The 17,986-nt window shown below is 49.6% G+C and overlaps 1 protein-coding gene across 5 annotated transcripts in view; it reads right to left on the bottom strand.

Moving 5' to 3' along the window:
- Positions 1-1,549: 1,549 nt before the first annotated feature.
- Positions 1,550-17,986, bottom strand: part of P3H2 (prolyl 3-hydroxylase 2) — a 65,553-nt gene continuing 49,116 nt past the window's right edge. For all 5 annotated transcript variants that reach the window (XM_069024294.1, XM_069024297.1, XM_069024298.1 and 2 more), the window contains exons 3-15: positions 17,101-17,290; positions 14,228-14,359; positions 12,980-13,122; positions 11,537-11,626; positions 11,013-11,053; positions 10,441-10,535; positions 7,642-7,769; positions 7,008-7,103; positions 6,767-6,917; positions 6,134-6,251; positions 5,897-5,972; positions 4,863-5,003; positions 1,550-3,783 (exon numbers count right to left, since the gene is read on the bottom strand). In XM_069024294.1, coding sequence (XP_068880395.1) covers positions 3,691-3,783; positions 4,863-5,003; positions 5,897-5,972; positions 6,134-6,251; positions 6,767-6,917; positions 7,008-7,103; positions 7,642-7,769; positions 10,441-10,535; positions 11,013-11,053; positions 11,537-11,626; positions 12,980-13,122; positions 14,228-14,359; positions 17,101-17,290 — 1,494 coding nt within the window. In that variant the 3' untranslated portion in view covers positions 1,550-3,690. The remainder of the gene's footprint in view (positions 3,784-4,862; positions 5,004-5,896; positions 5,973-6,133; positions 6,252-6,766; positions 6,918-7,007; positions 7,104-7,641; positions 7,770-10,440; positions 10,536-11,012; positions 11,054-11,536; positions 11,627-12,979; positions 13,123-14,227; positions 14,360-17,100; positions 17,291-17,986) is intronic.

The following is a 17,986-nucleotide window of genomic DNA, read 5'->3' as shown; positions in this document are numbered from 1 at the left end:
ACTTGGGCATCAAAACAAAACAAAACAAATCCTCTTGGTAGTAAAGGTCCCCTGGCATGGAGTAACACCATGCAGGCTTCACTTTCAAAACCACATCCACACCCAAACGCATGCACACACACACAAAGCCACCTCAGTTGTTTTTTTAAATACTTTTAAATACCATTACATTTCTTTTATGGGGAGTTGTTTTTTTCCCTCGTTGATTGTCATAAATCAACCCTGCTAATCCCACTCTACTTATATTGTTGTTGTTGTTGCTATTATTATTATTATTATTATTATTATTATTATTATTATTAGGAAGGGCACAGCAGAGTGCACAAGGAACTAAGGCACAGTTCAACCACCTCCATCTCCAAAAGGCTCCTGTTGCTGGTGATAGAACTGGGGAATGTATAACACATGACCAACACCTAAGTGGGTTGTGCTTCTCTTTGGTGGCCAAGCCTTGGCTAGAGGAGCTCAGAGCTGGCCTGGGAGTCATGAAGTGTGCTCTGGAATGCACATCAGCTTTGTGCTCAGTGCTGTGACTGCAGGCACTGCCTCCCTGGGGAGCTGCTTCATGATGGGGCTTTGGGAAGCAGCAGTTACTAGACTGGCAGGTCAAGAGAGGAGTAACAATGTGAATTGAAGTAGGAGGAAGCAAAAATGTAAGTGCAGGTTGTCCCTGGGGCATATTTGACCAAGGAGGAGTGTATATGTTCAGTATTGTTGTCAGCTTTCTTTTCACAGGGATGCAGGTGCTCTGGATGTGACCCTGACAGCTCTGCCAGATACCAGGCCCCTGCATCAAATCTAAGAGTTAAAATTAATTTCTCAGAGTCCAAGCCACCTTGTTGGCAGCCCATCCCACTTGGATACAAGAACCTATGTTGTATTTTACCCCAAAGAGCTCTGCCACTTGCGCCTGTGAGGCTACAGAGTGCCAATAAACTTGGCACCCACCTCTGCTGTGGCAGCAGAAATACAGATCAACTTCTGAGCTAGACTTTGCCAGAGCAGAGAGCTGGAAAAACAAACAAACAGGAGAAGTGCTTTTGACTCACTGCATTCCCATTTCCTGGCTTCAGCCTGGCTCAGGCTGCCAGCAGGTCCCATTGGCAGAGCAGTGCAGTGAACAGCATGGCCCAGGCAGCGCAGTCTTTTCCCTTCTCGGGGATTCAGGGGCCATGTTTGCAACGGAGTCCTGAAATGTTGCATCCCCCTGAGGCTGCTCCATGGTGCTGCACCAAAGCTGTTTCACTGAGGTGTCTGTGGCCCTGCACACCCCAGCAGTGCAGAGGCTGTGACTCCCTCTGCTCACCAAACTGCCTGAAGCATGTCCATGGTATGGAAGTTACTGCACAGCTGGATACAGAGCAAGGGAGATGGACAGGCAGCCAGAAGCCCACACACACAATCCACGCTCCTCCAGCATGGAGAGGGCACTCTGCTCTAAGGTCTAAGGCAGGAAACCCCAAAGGGATAGATACCATCATGAAGCAGACCCCAAATTCCTTGGTCTCTCCTTCTAACATTTCACTGAAGAAAGACAAAGACAGGCACAGATGTGTTTAGTTTATTTTCCCTGGATTTAGACACAGCTCTGGCTGACCACCACAGCAGCAAACAAACCATGACCTGTGCCAGCCCCTGCATCTCCTTGCAGGAGAACCAGCTGGTGGGATCCCTGGGAGGGCTGGGGCTGCGCTGAGGGGCAGCTCTGCAGGATGCACTTGGGTAATGGTTGTTGGGGGATGGCAGCACAGACCCATGCAGAAGGTGCAGCATTAAGAGTCAAGCCTTGGATGCAGCAGCGTGGTGCACGTGGAGGGACAATGAAATGGGTGTCAGCTCTCCAAACTGAACAGCTGCCCTCCCCTCCTTCCCCCAGCTTCTCCTCTGGCTGTTTTGAAAAGGGGGAGGGGGTGTTAAGCATTTGCAGAAGAGGCACTTAAGCAGGGAAGGCTCTTTGAAGGCAGAGACCTGGGGGCAGTTCTTTGGGGAGCCAACATGATGAATCTTTTCAACCATCTTTGAGGAAGGGAGATAACCTCAGAGGAATAAGCAATGCTGGTGGCTCAGAAACACCCAGAGCTTTTTCCTCTGCAGATTCAGCATTGGAGGAAGTGCAGCAAAAGACTCTTCCAGCATTTTCTAGGCAGTAATAGTGCCCTCTTCACAGTCTGGGCACTTGTTTTTCCAGATGCACAGAGTTCCCCCCTGTCTTGCCCAGGACCAGCTTTTGAGGAGGTCTCTACAGAAGGACAATCCTTGTCTACAGCCTTTGCAGCAAGTGACTGGATGGGAAGAGGGGGCTTCTGAGCCTGGGAGGTTTGAATAGGAACAAGCTGCAGGAGCAAAGATAATTCTCTATTGCAGATTTTAAGTCCTGGAATGCCAAAACTGGCAGAGGGGAGCAGAAAAGGACTGAAGAAAGAGCCAATGCAGCAGGCAGCTGAGCAAAGCTGCTCAAGGATGTGAACTCCAGCAAAGGTCCCTGCAGTGTTTTCTGGATAGATTGCAGCCTTGCAGTAATTTCAAGGTTGCTAAAACCTGCCTTTTAGGAACTGCGTTCCAGCAGCAGAAGCAGCTGCTGGGTCAAAATAAAAGCTTGTCCTTAGGTCTGGGACAGCAATTCTGTGGCTCAGTGCCTGTTCTGATTGAGATGGGGCTGCTCTGATCCCACACACAGGACTAAATTTAATAGCTGGGGAGGGATGATTTACTGGCTTAGCAGCAGTTACTTGACTACTTGCAAAAAGTGCTTTCACTGCAACAGGCTGGGTCAGAACCACTCTGAGCAAATAGATACTACCACACCATGAACATCTGCTGCTTCTGCACTGCCAGGATGGGAGGATGCAGCCAGGACATCCAGAGTACAGAGCTGCACCGTGACCATCCAACACCATGGTTCTTCCTAAGCTGCTTTGCAACAGGAACTTGGAAATTATGACTACAAACTTTGGGTTCTACCAGGGGCAGACTGGGCTGGAAGCTCTAAGGATGCAGTGTGAAGCAGCATCCTTCAAGTTCCCAGGCCATTAGCAAGAGAAGGGACTGAACATGAGTGACAGACCCTATTTCACCAGAGTCAGCTGCAAATCACATCCCTTCATGCCTGTGCACAGCTCATGCCCCTGCTCAGCAGCTGATTTCCGGAAGCTCTGCTCAGGATTAATGCCCAAACACCAGCTTTGCATGGCTACAGAGGTATCTTCATTTTGCTAGGATTTGGGTTTTCCTTTGTTTTTTCCCCTTAAAGGCATATTTCAAATGGTGAGGGACAATCATTACTCCAGTTTTCACGCTCCAATTTCCCCTAAGAGGAAGCAGAAGGAGGAAGACTGGTGCCTTAGGACACCTGAGACATTTCTCCAGCCGATGCTAAAGAGAAGCAGCTATTTTTGGTTGAAAAAGAAAAGAAATAGATTCTCCAAGGGTGTAGAGTGGGCCTGAATGAGTCCTGAGAAGTGCTAGAGAAGAACAGGGAATGCTGGAAGCAGAGTCAGCCCCACCAGGAGATGCTGGCATAAGAATGAGGGTTCCAGCAAAAGCTGTGCTAAACACAGAAGAGGCACTCCTGAAACTCCACAATCATATTAACCTGTTAATTTATACAGCATCTCTGTACAAAAATAGAAGGGTTCTAATAAGAATAACAATATTAAATAAATATTTAATAGAAAAAGTCTTTGGCCTAGTTCATAGCTCATCCTTTGGGTTGATGTTCATTTCACTGGGTCCTAGATGCTCCTGGTCCAACATTGCAATCACTTCATCTGCCTGGATTCGTTCCTGCAAGAGGGGAAGTGATGAAATGGTAACAGCAGAGCTTCAGTGCCTGCTCCAGCTAATTCAGCGAGGCTCAGGCTGCTGGGAGGACATGCAGCAAGGATTTTACCCCAGAACCAGCAGTGTAGGTGAGAGGATGGGGAGAGCCTGGGACTCGAGCTGGGGATTTCCTGGGCAAAATAAATCAAATCCTTTCCCACCTCAATACCTGATTCTCTCCTCCCTGCAGGGCTGCAGTGGTTGGGGCAGAGCTGATGTTCTGCAGCTCCCTTATCACACTCCACTAGCAGCCACTGCTGCAGCACAACCTCCTCCTGTCCCCTCCACTTGAGGCTGATTTCCAGCTCCCTGGGCAGGGCTCATCTCCTACCACACAGGCACCAAGCCTGGAGGAATTTCTGCTAGTGCAAAAAAATCTGAGAGACATTGAAGTATATGTCTGAAAATAAGCTTTTCCCCAAACCTCGCAGCCCACCTCCATCACAAGGGAAAGGAACAAGGGTTTTGTTTTCTCAATGCATTTAGTTTTGCTTGGTCTTGTATCTTTTATTTCTACAGACCAGAATTGATATCAAAGAGAGGCAGGGGCTGGAACAGCAGCTTTTAAAACAGAATGTGGAGGGTGCCTGGTGAAAGGCACCACAACCCAGATCTTGCAAGGCATCTTGGGTGCCCAGAGCCATGGACTTCAGGTTGCCAAAATGCCTACGAGCGGACTTAGCAGCACAGCTCAGCACAGCACTCTGAGCTGTGGACGGCTCCGGAGAAGTTCCCCATCCATCAGGCTGCTGCCACTAGGTGTCAGAAATGGCCAGCCCAGCCCTGCACGGAGCCCTTCCGTGCCCCACTCAGCACCCCAGCCCAGCACTGCACCCCACGGGCCAAGGGCAATGGGTGCCCAGGAGCAGGACTGGCAGCAAAAACCTGCCCCAGGGCCACCAGCTCATATCATGGGAATGCTGCTGTGGGAGGTGTAATGGGAGGAAAACAGATGGACTGGGACTGGAGAATAAGATGGTCCTGGCTCCTGTGGGATGCTGGCTATGCCCCAACTCCCCTCACAGCAGAATGGAGGGACTCACCAGCTCTCTGTAAAGAGGGTCCAAGGTGAACCAGAGAGCCACAGCGCACCGCTGGCCTTTGGTGACCGCCTTCACCCCGTGGGGGTTCTCACCACCCGACGAGAAGCTGATCATTCTCCCACACTTGGGCTTGATGGAGGCCTGCAGGGAAACAGCAACAGCAGGCTGGCAAGGAGCAGCACGGCTGCACGTGCTGGCTGTGGCCAAGCTCACCACGGTCCAGGGCCTGGGACCTCACTGGACATCCCTTTGCATCGCCCCAGGACCTGCTCAGCTGCTCTGGGGGACATGTAGAGCTCTAGGCGTGCCTGGGAAAATGTGTGGAGTAAACAGGCAGGTGTGAAGCTTGCTCCTGCTGTGCAGACATCGTGCAGAAACAACAGTGGCATGGAGTCTCTGCAAAACTATAGCTGACCACCTAGAGCAAAATGGGGCCATGGTGTAACTCCAGGGACGTCCAGGGTAAGCCTGGCCCGGCTGTGAAACATCTCTTTCTTTCTTCTCTTGGCAGAGACCACAAGAGTCCTGCAGGACCTCAGGAGGGAGAAGAAGTGCCAATCAAATCGACCCTCAGGCACTTAAGGAGACCCAATCTACCCTCCAGCTCCTTCAGAGACCCCAGCAGGGTGCCCAGACCTCTGTTCAACCACAGAGTGAGTGCCCAGCTTCCTTAATGGCCACAAACAGAGGTGAGGGCTCATGCCTGAGCCACATCCCTCTCAGGGTCTGATGTCCACCACGGTGACACACTCTGGAAGAAGAGACCTGGATCAGGCACTGCATCTGTATGGAGGCACTAGTTCATGTTTGACCACGAGATGGGGTGGCAGCTCAGCAGTCCTCCAGGCAGGGACAACTACCAGCCAGCCCTTTGCCTGCACTGGGGGTGGGGAGAAACAGAAGGTCTGTGCTTCTCTGCAGCAGGATTTTGTATGGGCTGTTTGCAAGTTAGGAGCCGCAGGCTGCCCAGGGAAGTGCAGAGCCCTGAGCATGGACTGCTGAGGAACAGCTTTTGGCCCACAGCACCAACTCACCGTCACAGTTTTGGCATCCATCTCAGTGAAAATGAACTCGCCGCCTTCGAAATCTGCGTTCATGTACAGGAGGGCACTGGGGAAGGAAGTGGGAGATCCCCGTAAGGGCAGCACTGGAGAGGTCTCAAGGCTCACCCCCACCTCGTGGACAGATCCCACACTGCTCCACTAAGCCATAGGTGGGGGACAGCCAGAGGGAGAGCAGTCCCTAGGGAGATCCCCTCCCTTCCTTCCTACCTGTAATCCCGAAAGGTGTAGGCAGGAGGCTCCTTCCAGCACTCGTTGGCCTCGGGGTCCAAGAGGCAGTTGTCAGCATGGATGGGATGGCTCAGATCATTCCTTCTCTCCTGCTGGCCTAGGCAGAACCATGTGGAGGAAGGGGGAAGGAGAAGGGGTGCATGAGATGGAAATGCCATGCTATGTGGGGTCTCATCATGGGGTGGGAGCCTACCCTGACCCCACATTGGATGATGTTCACAGGTGAGAGAAGGAAAGGAATGGCTGGGGAGAAAAGGCAACATCTGAGGACTCAGATCTGCACAGGTTTGCCTGTTCCTTGCTGCAGGGAAGAGAGATGGAGAGCTGGGGCTGGGGTGGAAAGGAGAAGGGACAGACAGAGGAGGCAAGAGAAGAGGGAGGAGAAAACAAAAGAGTTGCAGACATGAAAATTAAGAGACATAACAGAAATGAGCTCCTTTCGGACAGCAGTGCCCACTTTTTGCTGCTGTGGGATGCTGACTTTGCCCAGCCCTTGGCCACCAATTTAAGCATCAAGCAAAATGGAGCTACTCTGACCCCCATTCATAAAGCCCCCACGGAGGGCTGAACCCCTGCCATCCTCCCTGCTCCACTCTAGCTCCAGTTCCTCACCAGAGAGGGCGGTGCGGCACACCAGGTGCGTGTAGGAGAAGTAGAGCGTGGAGTTGAGCAGGAAGTAGGACTCGACAATCCTGCGAGCCTTCTCACTGATGTCGTAGAACAGCCGGGCACTCTTCAGCGGGACACGGCCCTCATAGCCATACTGGGCAAGGAGAAAGGCCAGGAGGGGTCAGTGTTATGTGCAGAATGGGAGGGAGGGCACAGGAGGAGGAGAAGGAAGAGGGAGCTGTACCTTGAGGGCTTTGAGGACAGTGGCTCCTTCAAATCTCTCATTTGGGGTGTGGGGGGAGGTTTTGCCCCTGTAGCCATCTCCAGCCAACATGATCCCCTGGAAGACATGAATACAGATGAGGGGTGAACTGGTTTGTCAGGAGGGAGGTATCTGCAATGGAAGCACATGGCACCCTCTTCCCCAAATCCCTCAGGGCTGCATTCACTGGGCCAGGTGAGCTGGGTGGGAAGGTGCTGCAGCTCTCCATGAACGCGGATGCTGGATATCAACCACCCACCTCCTACCAGGGGATGTTCTGGCACGCTCAGTCCCTTGCCAGGGTCAGTTAATGGTGAATGAGAAGGCTCAACCAGACTAGTGGATTAGCATCCTTTGGGGTTGTGTATAACATGGGGAAAGAGCTCCTTCTGCCCAGGCTCTGTCTTGCAGCGTGTTCGTAAGAAGAGCCCAGGATGGAGCAGCAGCTCCCGTGCTGCAGTTATGGGTGTGCTACGGGGACAAGCATCCACCTGCTCTCCACAGGCATCCCGGCATCAGCTGTAACACCCAGGAGCAAAGCATAAACCCAGAAGCTCTCCAGAGGCTGGTCATACATTCAGCTGTCACACTCAGCCCAGGGCCACTGCCTACTCACACTGGCCACCTTGTGCAGCTCCCGGCACTGCTCCTCTGAGATGACGTTATCCAGCAGCACTCGCTGGGTGCCATTCAGCTGCTGAGAGTTGTAGACAAACTTCACATCGCTGTAGAGAAGGGGGCCCCCTGAGCAGAGACACAAAACCATCCTGCTGAACATGCCCTGGCCTCGCTGACATCTTGTACAGTGGCTGGAGGCCAGCTGAAGTCACCCAGGTGCGCTGACAGGCAAAGAGTTCCACAGCAGAGAGCAGAGTTTGGCCTCCCATCAGTAATAGAAGAAAAAGAAGCAATGGGAACACATGGTGATGAAATCAATTTGCTGCAGGAGCATCAGCATTTTCTACCATCTCAACAGCTGCCTTGCAAACGCTGGGAGCACAGCCTGAAAACACCAAACCCCAGGGGGACACAGGGAGGGACACAGACAGTGGCTAACTTGGCTCTCTGGCCCAGCTGTCAACACCATCAAGGCTGTAGGTTCCCACTGCATTTGTGCTGTGTGGATCCTGCTGGCTTGGCATGCAAAGCCACTCTCTGCAACTGTCATCAGTGGTTTTTGTCTTCTATACAGAGAGAAAACCTCACGTGGTGCTGAGCTTGCAGCAAGCACTGCTCTTCTCCAAGAATGGGGGCAGGGAGTGGGTGAACCAGAGCACCCTGAGGACAATCCTCCTCCACTGAGGCAAAGGAGCTGCCATGGCTGTCCCTGCCATCCCCCACATCCTGTCTCTGAGCTGCCTCCCTCTGCCTGCAAGCTTTTTATGAGAGGTTTCAATCCATCCCCATCAAATTTGACTGATCAAAAAAACCAGAGCAAGGCCCCTAAACCACCACCTTTTGAAGTCTCTTTCCTGCATCTCCTCGAAAAGAGAAAATGAAATGAATGGCAACAATAAAAGCCTAAACCAGACGTTTCTCCAGGAGAAAAGTGAAATACATCTAAACTGTGGGGGAAATTATTTGTTGTCACAAAGACACAATGAAATAGAGGAAACAGAGTCACAGAGTTCCTCTCACCATGTGGCACTACAGAACTTCTCTGTGACAATGTTTTTGTAACTTTTCTTGCCTGTTGAGTCAAAACTGTGTTCTTGGCAGGTTTCCTTGGCCCATGGAGGACACGTAACCCCCACAGAGCCCTGTCATTAGCCCACAACTTTATTTCTGAAGAGTTAGGTTTCTTGGAAATGGAAAAGATGGGACGTTTCTGGCGTTCACTGTGCTGATTTTGTTGCCTGATAACCACACTTATTGCAAATGCAGCTGGATCAGAATCAGGATTCTCAAATCCATACTCCTGGCACGCTCCAAATCAGTGCTGCGTTTTCCAGCTCAGATGTTCATCCCCAGCCACAGGCACATGAGGGATGAACATGGAAAGCATCACTCACCACTTCCAACATTTCTTCTGTTTCTCCCAAGGATCTAGTGGGGCAGCTCTGTGCCATGGACACTGAACCCTTGTCCCACACTGACAGTGTGCTCCCACCTGCTTTCCTTGCCTCTGCCTCCTCTAAGCATCAGCAGAGAGACAGACCTGTTCCATGTCTCTGTGCTCTGTGAAAAACACCCCAAAGAAACTGAGGAATTCTTTGGACTTTTGGGAGTGAAGGCATTGGCAGAAAGGAGGAAGGGGGGAAGGGTAGAAGTACAAAATTAAAAGAGTACAAAATTAAACCAGACTTTTTTCTTTTGGCCTTTTCTTTTTCCAAGTAAAAAAGAGAGACAGAAAAAAAGACAACAGAGAAAGGCAGCAGCTGGATGGACAAAAATCCCAGTTTCTTTTTGAATGGTTTCAGTTTTCTTTGTAAACAAAAACATTCTGCAAGTAAACCAGAATAAGAGCATAGAGAAAAATAAAAACAGAAAGAAGGACTCTGAAATTACTTGGTTATAAACGGCAAACAGGCCAACAAATGTAATTCAACCAGCTCTTGGCTTAAGCAAGATCTTTGGGATCTTACTGTGGTATTTGCCTATTTTATGTATGGCTAGAGAAGGGATAACAACACTCTGAACACAACACTGAGCAGTTGGACACAACTTAGGCTGGGGAAAGCTGTGAAATTCCCCAAAAAGCGCTACCATCCATTGCATTAGAGGGAGGTTTAATTGCCTGCTGCTGTGGAGCTGGCTTGCTAGAGACACAAGACACCTCCTGGCTTGAGACCCTGTTGTTTTGCAGCAAGGACTCTGCTTTGGTGCTTGGCTACAATATTGTTTTTCAAAATTGTTATGGGGAAAAATCCTGTCTTTAGTAGAAGATGTTATGGTATTTTCTGTGGTTGCCGAAAATGTGCTGAAATCAGTTGAAATGTCTGCTGACAGGCTTATAAACAAGTGATTTCATGTGAGCTAAGACATGAAATCATAAGCTAATACAGTGTGATCCAGCACATTTAGCAAAGCATCAGGACCAGATGCTTCCAGCATCCCTCCTTCTGCAGCCTGGACAACAGGGAACATGTTGATCTTAAAAGCACCAAAAGAGGAAAAACTACTGTGTGCTGGTGTCACTTTCCCCATGGTGAGGAAGACCCAACCTCCCAGCTCCAGGGCTCTGTACTGAGCAGCTCAGCAGGTGGGAAAAACATGTCCAAAAAGCAGTGCCCTGGGATCCACAGACCCAGAAATGCTGTGGCAGCATGAAGATTTCTCTGTCTCTTAAACAAAACTTGAACTCCTTAAATAGGAGTGGCTCTCATTGCTCAGTGGCCAGCCTTTGCAGTGTGTAGTCTCTAGCAACAGGAAAAAAACCATCCCGATTTTGTTGAAACATCTCCATCAGCCTTACCCTCCTTCAGCTCTCGATCTGGCTTTGGCATGGGTTTCTTTGTCAGGGACAGCCGGGGCCCATCCTCTGGTTCACTGCTGATACTTGATGGGACACTGAGGAGCAAATGAGAAGAGGAACATCCCAACTTTGGCCACAAGTTCTTGCACTTGCACTTTTGCACCCTTTGGAAACTAATACACAAAACCTCCAAACAGATCAGTACTTTGTACAAATGTCACAACATACAAGCTGAAGCCCTCACCCTGTCCTGTGGCAAACATCTGGGAATGGGAGCAACAGTTTCCACCAGCAAAGCACAGACACCAACAAATCTGACCAGCACCACTTGCCCCATCAATCAAATTCCCTCCAGACCATTGCTGGTTTTGAGGCACTCAGCTAAAATAAGGTCCTTGTGGGAATGTTTGCAATGGTAGGGGGCAATGGGCCCTAATTCAGCCATGATGGTGAGCTGGGTGGATGGGCAGTACCCCCGAATGGCAGGCTGGTACCCCACCATGAGCACATCCCCTTGATCCCACCGTGGGGAATGGCAAAGCTGCAGCTCAGCTGGGGTGACTGTGGCTCACCTGTGCTCGTCCTGGCGGGGGCCATACCTGTTCCAGTAGTTCTGTGGGAAAAGAGAGAGGTCAAACTTCTTAATTTAATGCCCAGCCAAAGCCAGGGCATTACCTGCTCTGCCTGACTCCCAGGAACATCAGCCAGCCTCTCTGGATCCATCCCACACAACTTTGGGCAATGGCCTGAGGTCACCAGATTGAAAACGTGAATCCAAACTGGCACATTGTGATGAGTACCTAGGAAGCTCAGCTTGCCCAGGCATCTCTGTCTCACCCCATCACCATGGCAGTGGCTGAGACTCAGACAGACACCATGGCAGGAGAGCTGGACGAGGCTGTATGTGCCTCTCCATCACCCCAGGACTGCCTGCCTTTGCTTTGCCACCACTATTTTCCTATAGGGAACAAACCAGGCCAAGACCCAGCTCCCGAGTCACCTGCACAGGACTGGCTTTATAGCAGAGGGGAGGGGGGGAGCTGGTCCTACAGCTGTGAACTCCTACAGGTCCTGCCACAGCACACCCAGGCATTACCGGCTCCGTGTAGGCGTATCCCAGGCCGGCCGCAGCCACCTGCAAGAGGTGAGACTCCAGCTTGTGGCGCCGCAGCAGCGTTTTTGCTTCCTGAAAAGAGAAGGAAAACAGGAGTAGTTGCACATGGCAAGCTTTTGCAAGACAGTGGCAATGCACCTCTGCTTCAGAGGGGTTTGGTTTCCATGCAATGCTGCAAAGTCCCGTGGGGCGAGGGATGCTTGGAGCAACCCCAGGCACAAGGCTGAGGCACTCAGTACATGACAGAAGGTGTTCAGCAACTCATTTAGGAAGCCTGAATCCCCAAAACACATGTCCATAGCTGGAAGAAACTCCTGAGCACCTTGGAGAGCCTCCAAATATCTGGGCAAAAGGCTGGCCAGAGAAACCCCAGCTGCAGAACAGGGGCAGGCTGATGGGGCAGGGACCCTGGCTGGACTGTGCCTCAGTTCCCCACATGGAGCCCATGGCCTGGCCCTGGGATGCACTCAGAGTGCTTGGATGGGGACCTCAAAGCACAGCCAGCTGGAAATTGTCCATCAGAGGGCTTTATTTTGAATGAAAAGTCTGTAAACAAAACACTGGTATTTCTCCTAGAAAAGTATTGTGCAAAGCAAAAATCAATTCATTTGTTACAGAAAACTTCAAAACACTGTAAACAATTAAATGTTTTTGTCAACTTCAGGTTTTTTCCTAGATTCATCTTGTGAGGAAAAATAACAATTATTCTTGTTTTCCTTTTTATCATTTTGCTTTTATTTTTTAACACTTTACCAAATTCACCTCGATTTGCCTGGAAGTCAAGGAGTTCCCAAAGGAATGGAAAAACCAATTCCTGCCAACACTCTATGGTGCAAGGGGAATGAGCAGGGATGCGATGGGATGGGAGGAACTTCTGCATGGTGAAGAAGGCAGCCCCAGGGCCACAGATAAAGGCTGCCCAGACCAGAGAGGAAGCCAGTCCTGCTGGTTGATGGAACACAGACAGTTTGGTTATTTTACCCCAGCCTAACCCTGTGACAGCTGAGCCCTGAACTCCAAGCTAAGACACTTGAGAGTAATGCTGGGATCCCAGCCTCCCCTGGGAAATATTTCTCAGCCTTTTGCTCAGTGTTTCATTGCATTCCTCCTCTGTGCATCCTCCGGAGCACTGGACAAGAGAAGGGTTTACACTGTTGGTCACTGCCCTCCCTGCCCTTGCTCAGGCTTTACTAAGCTGAAGTCCCCATTTAAAGCAGATCCTGTTCACTGGCCTCTCTTCCACACCAGTGACTCTGAACTTGCACCCCAAAAATCACCACCTCAGCATCACCAGCAAGCCCAGCACTTCCACTTCTCTTTTCAAAGTGGTCCCACTGTGGGAAAGCTGCCAAGCCGCTTTTATTTTCAGCAGATTCTTTTACTAAAGCCTCCCACCAAGAGCTCTCAGGTGTCACTCACTCTCACCTTTCGGGGTTTGATGGTGGCTGGATCCACTGTACCTTCCAAGAGACCCTCATAATAACCTGCATTCTCCAGGACATCTTCATCATCCGGGTGGAAGAGCAGGTAGGACTTGGCACACTCCAGGGCTTTTACGTAGTCACCGACTGGTGGGCAACACAACAGTGGTCAGGGGGGCACAGGGGGCTCACACAGAGCCCAGGAGGGGACTGCAGGGAGGGAGGCACAGCCTGAGGTCCCCATCAGCTGAAGGGGCAGCCCAGCACTTCGCAAGGCTCTTTTCATGCCACTTTGTCTTAACCACTCCACTTCACTGGCAAGGAAACTGAGGCACAGACACAGGACTTTTTGCCACCATGCACAGATCAGATGGTACCCAAATGGGATCCAACTGGATGGGCAGGATGTGGATACTGTCTGGCATCAAGCTACTTCTCATCTGTGCAGCATCTCTCAGGGCCCAGGGGGTTTTACCCACCACATTAAACCTCTAACTGGGCAGAGGAATAAAGAAGCCTGTACACCACACATGAAATGCTGCTGACTCCTCCTTCTTTCTTCCCACTGTGTTGATGAATGAAGAATCTTTATGTCTGAGTAGAAATTTTGACCATTGTGCATTCTGCCCTTTTCAGGAAAGAGTTCTTTGCAGAATCCTGAGAGAGCAGATTTCTATTTTCTTTTACATAACAGAACATAGTAAAATAGCACACAGAACCACACAACTGGCATGATTTTTTAGCACTGCCAACTCCTGACATGCTGCCAGCTCCTGTGACTTTACTGCGAATCTTAAAATATTTGGCAATTGGCAAAAATTGGCATCTTGGGATAAATTTGAGCTAATTCATATATCTCTTATGTATTAATTTAGAAAATTTATCAGGTCATTTCAGAAATTGTGAAACATATAAATCCCAAGGATTTTAATATCAAAAGGCAAATGAAAGGATCCTAAAAAAAACATGATTTATTTAAAGAACAGTAAAGTTTAAGCTAAAGGTTGGGCTTTTAAAACCTGACTGATGATCTAAAACACCTTCACAAAACTACTTAATTGTATTTCAGACAACCTGACTTTTGAAGAGACAATTTCCACTGCTATTTGCTTCTCTTTCAGACCACGTCTCTGCATCACTGTAGTGTGGAAATGAGGGGGAAATTGCCTTACTCCCACATGGAACAATATAAACTTGCACAAAATGAACAGAACTCAGCAGGTGCTACGAGGAACAGTACAAGAGCCTTTACCTCTGTAATAGGCAAACTGCAAGTAGTCATAATGGAGGGGAAGGAAATTTTCGATGGGCGAGATCCGGCCCGAACGCGTGGCGAGCTCTCGGACACAGTCGTGTTTGCAGGCCAGGACCTGCATGTAGTGATCTGCCAAGAAAAAAGGGAGAAGGTGGCCTGAGCTGAGAAGGATGGCGACAGTGCTGAGACAAGGACAGACAGAGGATAAAACTCCTGAGCTGAGGGATGTGCAACTCACACTGCTTTAGTCTGGCAGGCGAGTGTGCACCGAGAGGAGCTCAGGCTCCTCCTCAAAGCCAATTTGAGAGAGTTGCAGTTACAGCTTTGCCCCCCTTGAGAAACGCCTTCCTCCTTCTGTCAACTGTAGAGGGAGCTTGAGCATCTCTTTTGTGTGGCGGGAGCTGCCCAGGGAAGCTGGTGGCAGGGGCTGCAGGTGGCAGGTAGCACTTCAACCCCAAGAGACAAACCCACAAAGCAAGCAGAGGTGTGAAGACAAGCGGCCACATGTGCTGCCACATGAAATCCAGCTCCAGACTCCCTTCCTTCACCTCATCTTCAATCCTCTCCTTTCCTGCAGCAAGAAAGGTTCTGTGAGGGCACGGGGAGGTTTAGCTAAGAGGGGTTGGTGCGGATTGTCCAGCACGGCCAAGCAAGGCACCTGCACCCCATCTGAAAGGTCTGAGGTGCAAATCTGGGCAGCAGAAAACCCCATGTTTGCTGCTTCTCAAAGATGAGGTATATCCCAGGGAATCACGAACACATGGTAAACATCTGCCATTAACAAAGTTTCTTAATTGGTGGGAGTCCACAGTATAGGCGTTGTACCAGCTGTACAATTTTCAAAGCCAACACTGACATCTGATTCCATTTTGGAGCCTTTGCTGCAATGTACTTATGAATTTACTCTGCTTGCTCTGTCTCTGCACACCATTAAAAACCTTAAGGAACAAATACGGGCTTGAAAATAACCATGTGCTCAGCTACCAAAGCATTTCTTAGAGCTGCCATAAAAACCGCCTGAGGAATTTGCAATGAAATCAAGTGGAAACTCAGAACAGTGCCTATTTGCTCTTCACAGGTAGTCTGAATAGTTATCTGACTTACCATACACACACAGGGTATTACATTAAGAAAAGCAAGAAGGGAAAGGACATAAATGATATTGTTGTAATTTAAACCTGTTTAAGCATCCTAGATCTGAAATAATCCATCACTGAGAAGCACTGCTTTTTCTTGGTACTCTCAAAGTGCCCTAGAACTAAGGTTATATAGACTGGAATCAATTCACTGAAATGTATCTGTCCCTGGGGGGAAAAGGTGAGAGTGTTTCAACCTCAAGCAGCAGCACAGCGAAGCAGTTTGGGATTAAAGAGAGAAATGAGTTTTGAAGAAACTTAAACTCTCTTTTCTTTGTAGCGTAGTGTTCCCACTCCCTGTTGAAACATCTGGGCCTGAGTGCCTTGGACCAGGGGTGAACTTTGGATTATGCTGCCCTGGAAGGAACCACCTAGTTTCCAACAGAAAAGCAGTTGCATCACGTATCTTATTTCCCTCCCTCAATTCCCTGTTTTGTTGGGTACCTGAATGGTCCCGGGGTTTAGAGTTGTTATGCCCAGGCATCCCTGGCCAAGCCACAGCATTTGCAGGGACCATCTGGCCTGTTGTCCCTCCCAGGTGATGTACTGCTCTGAGCACCACCACACCATGACCCTGTCTGTGCTCAGGATGGGCCAGCACAGAAACCCCTCTGCTCACTGGGGCTGCACCCGGCTTGCCCAGCATAGGAACAGTTTGTCCTGTTCGAAGAGCAGCAGCTTTCAGTGAGAAGGATGCTGGGTTTGCTTTGCCGCTGAGGACTGCTCTCTTGATGTGGCCCCTGGGGTCCTAGTCAGGGCTCTAAAAGCAGGTCTGATCAGCTGAGAGCCACGCTGGTACCAAGTCAGCCCTTCCAACACTTCTATTTTTCGCATGGGTAAACAAACCCCACCAGGGCAGCTTCCCGTCTGGTATGCTGGTGGTTTCTCCTCTTGGTTGTTTTAATTAGATTTCCTGTCTCGACACAAACAGAATTATGCAAATCCAAAAAGCAGTCTGCATCTGAGCGAAGTATTTTCCACACAAGAAGCAAGATTCCAGAGCTTGATGCTACTCCAAGACCGTAAGCAGATAAATAAGATTTCTGTCACCAAACAAACCTTAATTTATTGCTCTTCCTTCCCTCCTGACTAATTAAATGTAATCTCATTTCTACTGAGAATGAACTGTTTTAATCCCCTCTGGCTCAGAGCCACACATGCAAATCTGAAGATTACATAGCAACGCTCAATTCTCTCCAGAGATTTCAGTCAAGATCATAATTAGGTGGGCCTCCACTAATGACAAATCCATCCTTTTGGATGGGGAGAAAATCCATGTTGCGAGCCTTTTTGGCAACTTTCCTGGCCACCTGGAGCATGGCCAAGAGAACTCTGCTGCTCTTTTCATATGCTCTCAGAAACAGAAAACATAAACAAAGGCCAGCAATGTCTAGATCCCAGGGAGGTGTGCGAGATGTGTACAGGGGAAACGGAAGCAGTTAATGATAAAGCACCTAAACTTTGAGCTGTAATGGAAAGCTGCAAATGCTCCACACATCTGCAAATGCAATTCTTCTAGTCCAGCTTCCATTCAGGACCAAAACGAGATGTTCTAGTTCACTGTCTTCTGAGTTTGCACTTTCTGGGATTCCAAGTGCCTCCTGCAGAGTTACTCACCAGCACCAGAGATGGAAGGGAAAACACTTCACCAAATCCAGCCAAAGGCCCAAACTCAATAACTAAAAACATTTCAGGGCCAAGGGTGAGAACTCTAAAAATGCAAAAAGATCTCACCTGCAACAGCTTCGTAGAGACCAGCCTTGTAATCCAGGTACTCGTGCTCCTCAAATCTCTGCGGTCCCTCGCACATGATCTGGCAATCCTCATCCTCGGAGTAGTATCCTTTCAAGGCACGCTCCAAGAATTCAATGGCCAGCTCATACTCCTCCCTGTCATAGTGCCTCACTCCAGCACTGTAGTCCTCCTGCAAAGTAGGAAGGCAGAACACAAACCATGAGCAGGCTACACTGCCTGGACCACAGCACCCTGCCCTTGCCACCTGTAGATGCTTCTCAAAAGATGGAACAAGGGGCAGGGACAGGACAATCTCCCCAGATACCTACTAGATATAACCCCTTGTACCAAACCATGTTTAAGCCATCAGTGGACTTTTGGACCATTGGAACCTACTAAACCTGCCTAAATGCTCTTCTCAACTCCTCCATACTTAGGGAATCCTCAGTGCCACTCCTAGATTATGCATTATAAAAAAAAATCCTTTTTTTCTGTTTTTACCCTCCCAACAAATAACAACACTGAATGCCAAGGAAAAAGACTGGTCCTGACCTAGGAAGATTGTTCTTAGAATGGCCCTTAATGAGCACCTCCATTAATTACACCAAACAGCCACTCCTGCTCCCTTGAGTCTTGTGGAATTGGGAAGTTGGGGGTGGCCCCGGCATTTGTCTTGGGCTTTTGCTTTGGGGAGGTGGAAAAAGCTGACACACTCCTGCCTGCCACCCTGCACCCTCACCAGCACAGCCACTCAAGTGCATTTACCCCACCCAGGTGGGAGAACTCAGCTCAAAAGAAACACACAGGAGCCAAGATCTGTCATGGAGGCTTCCATCGAAGCCGTCCGCTGGTGTGTGTTCGCTGCCATGGATGACCCCCAAGTTCT

This window comes from Aphelocoma coerulescens, chromosome 9 (genome assembly GCF_041296385.1).
Source record: "Aphelocoma coerulescens isolate FSJ_1873_10779 chromosome 9, UR_Acoe_1.0, whole genome shotgun sequence".
In the NCBI taxonomy this organism is placed as follows: domain Eukaryota; kingdom Metazoa; phylum Chordata; class Aves; order Passeriformes; family Corvidae; genus Aphelocoma; species Aphelocoma coerulescens.
This window is presented reverse-complemented; position numbering and strand designations above follow the sequence as displayed.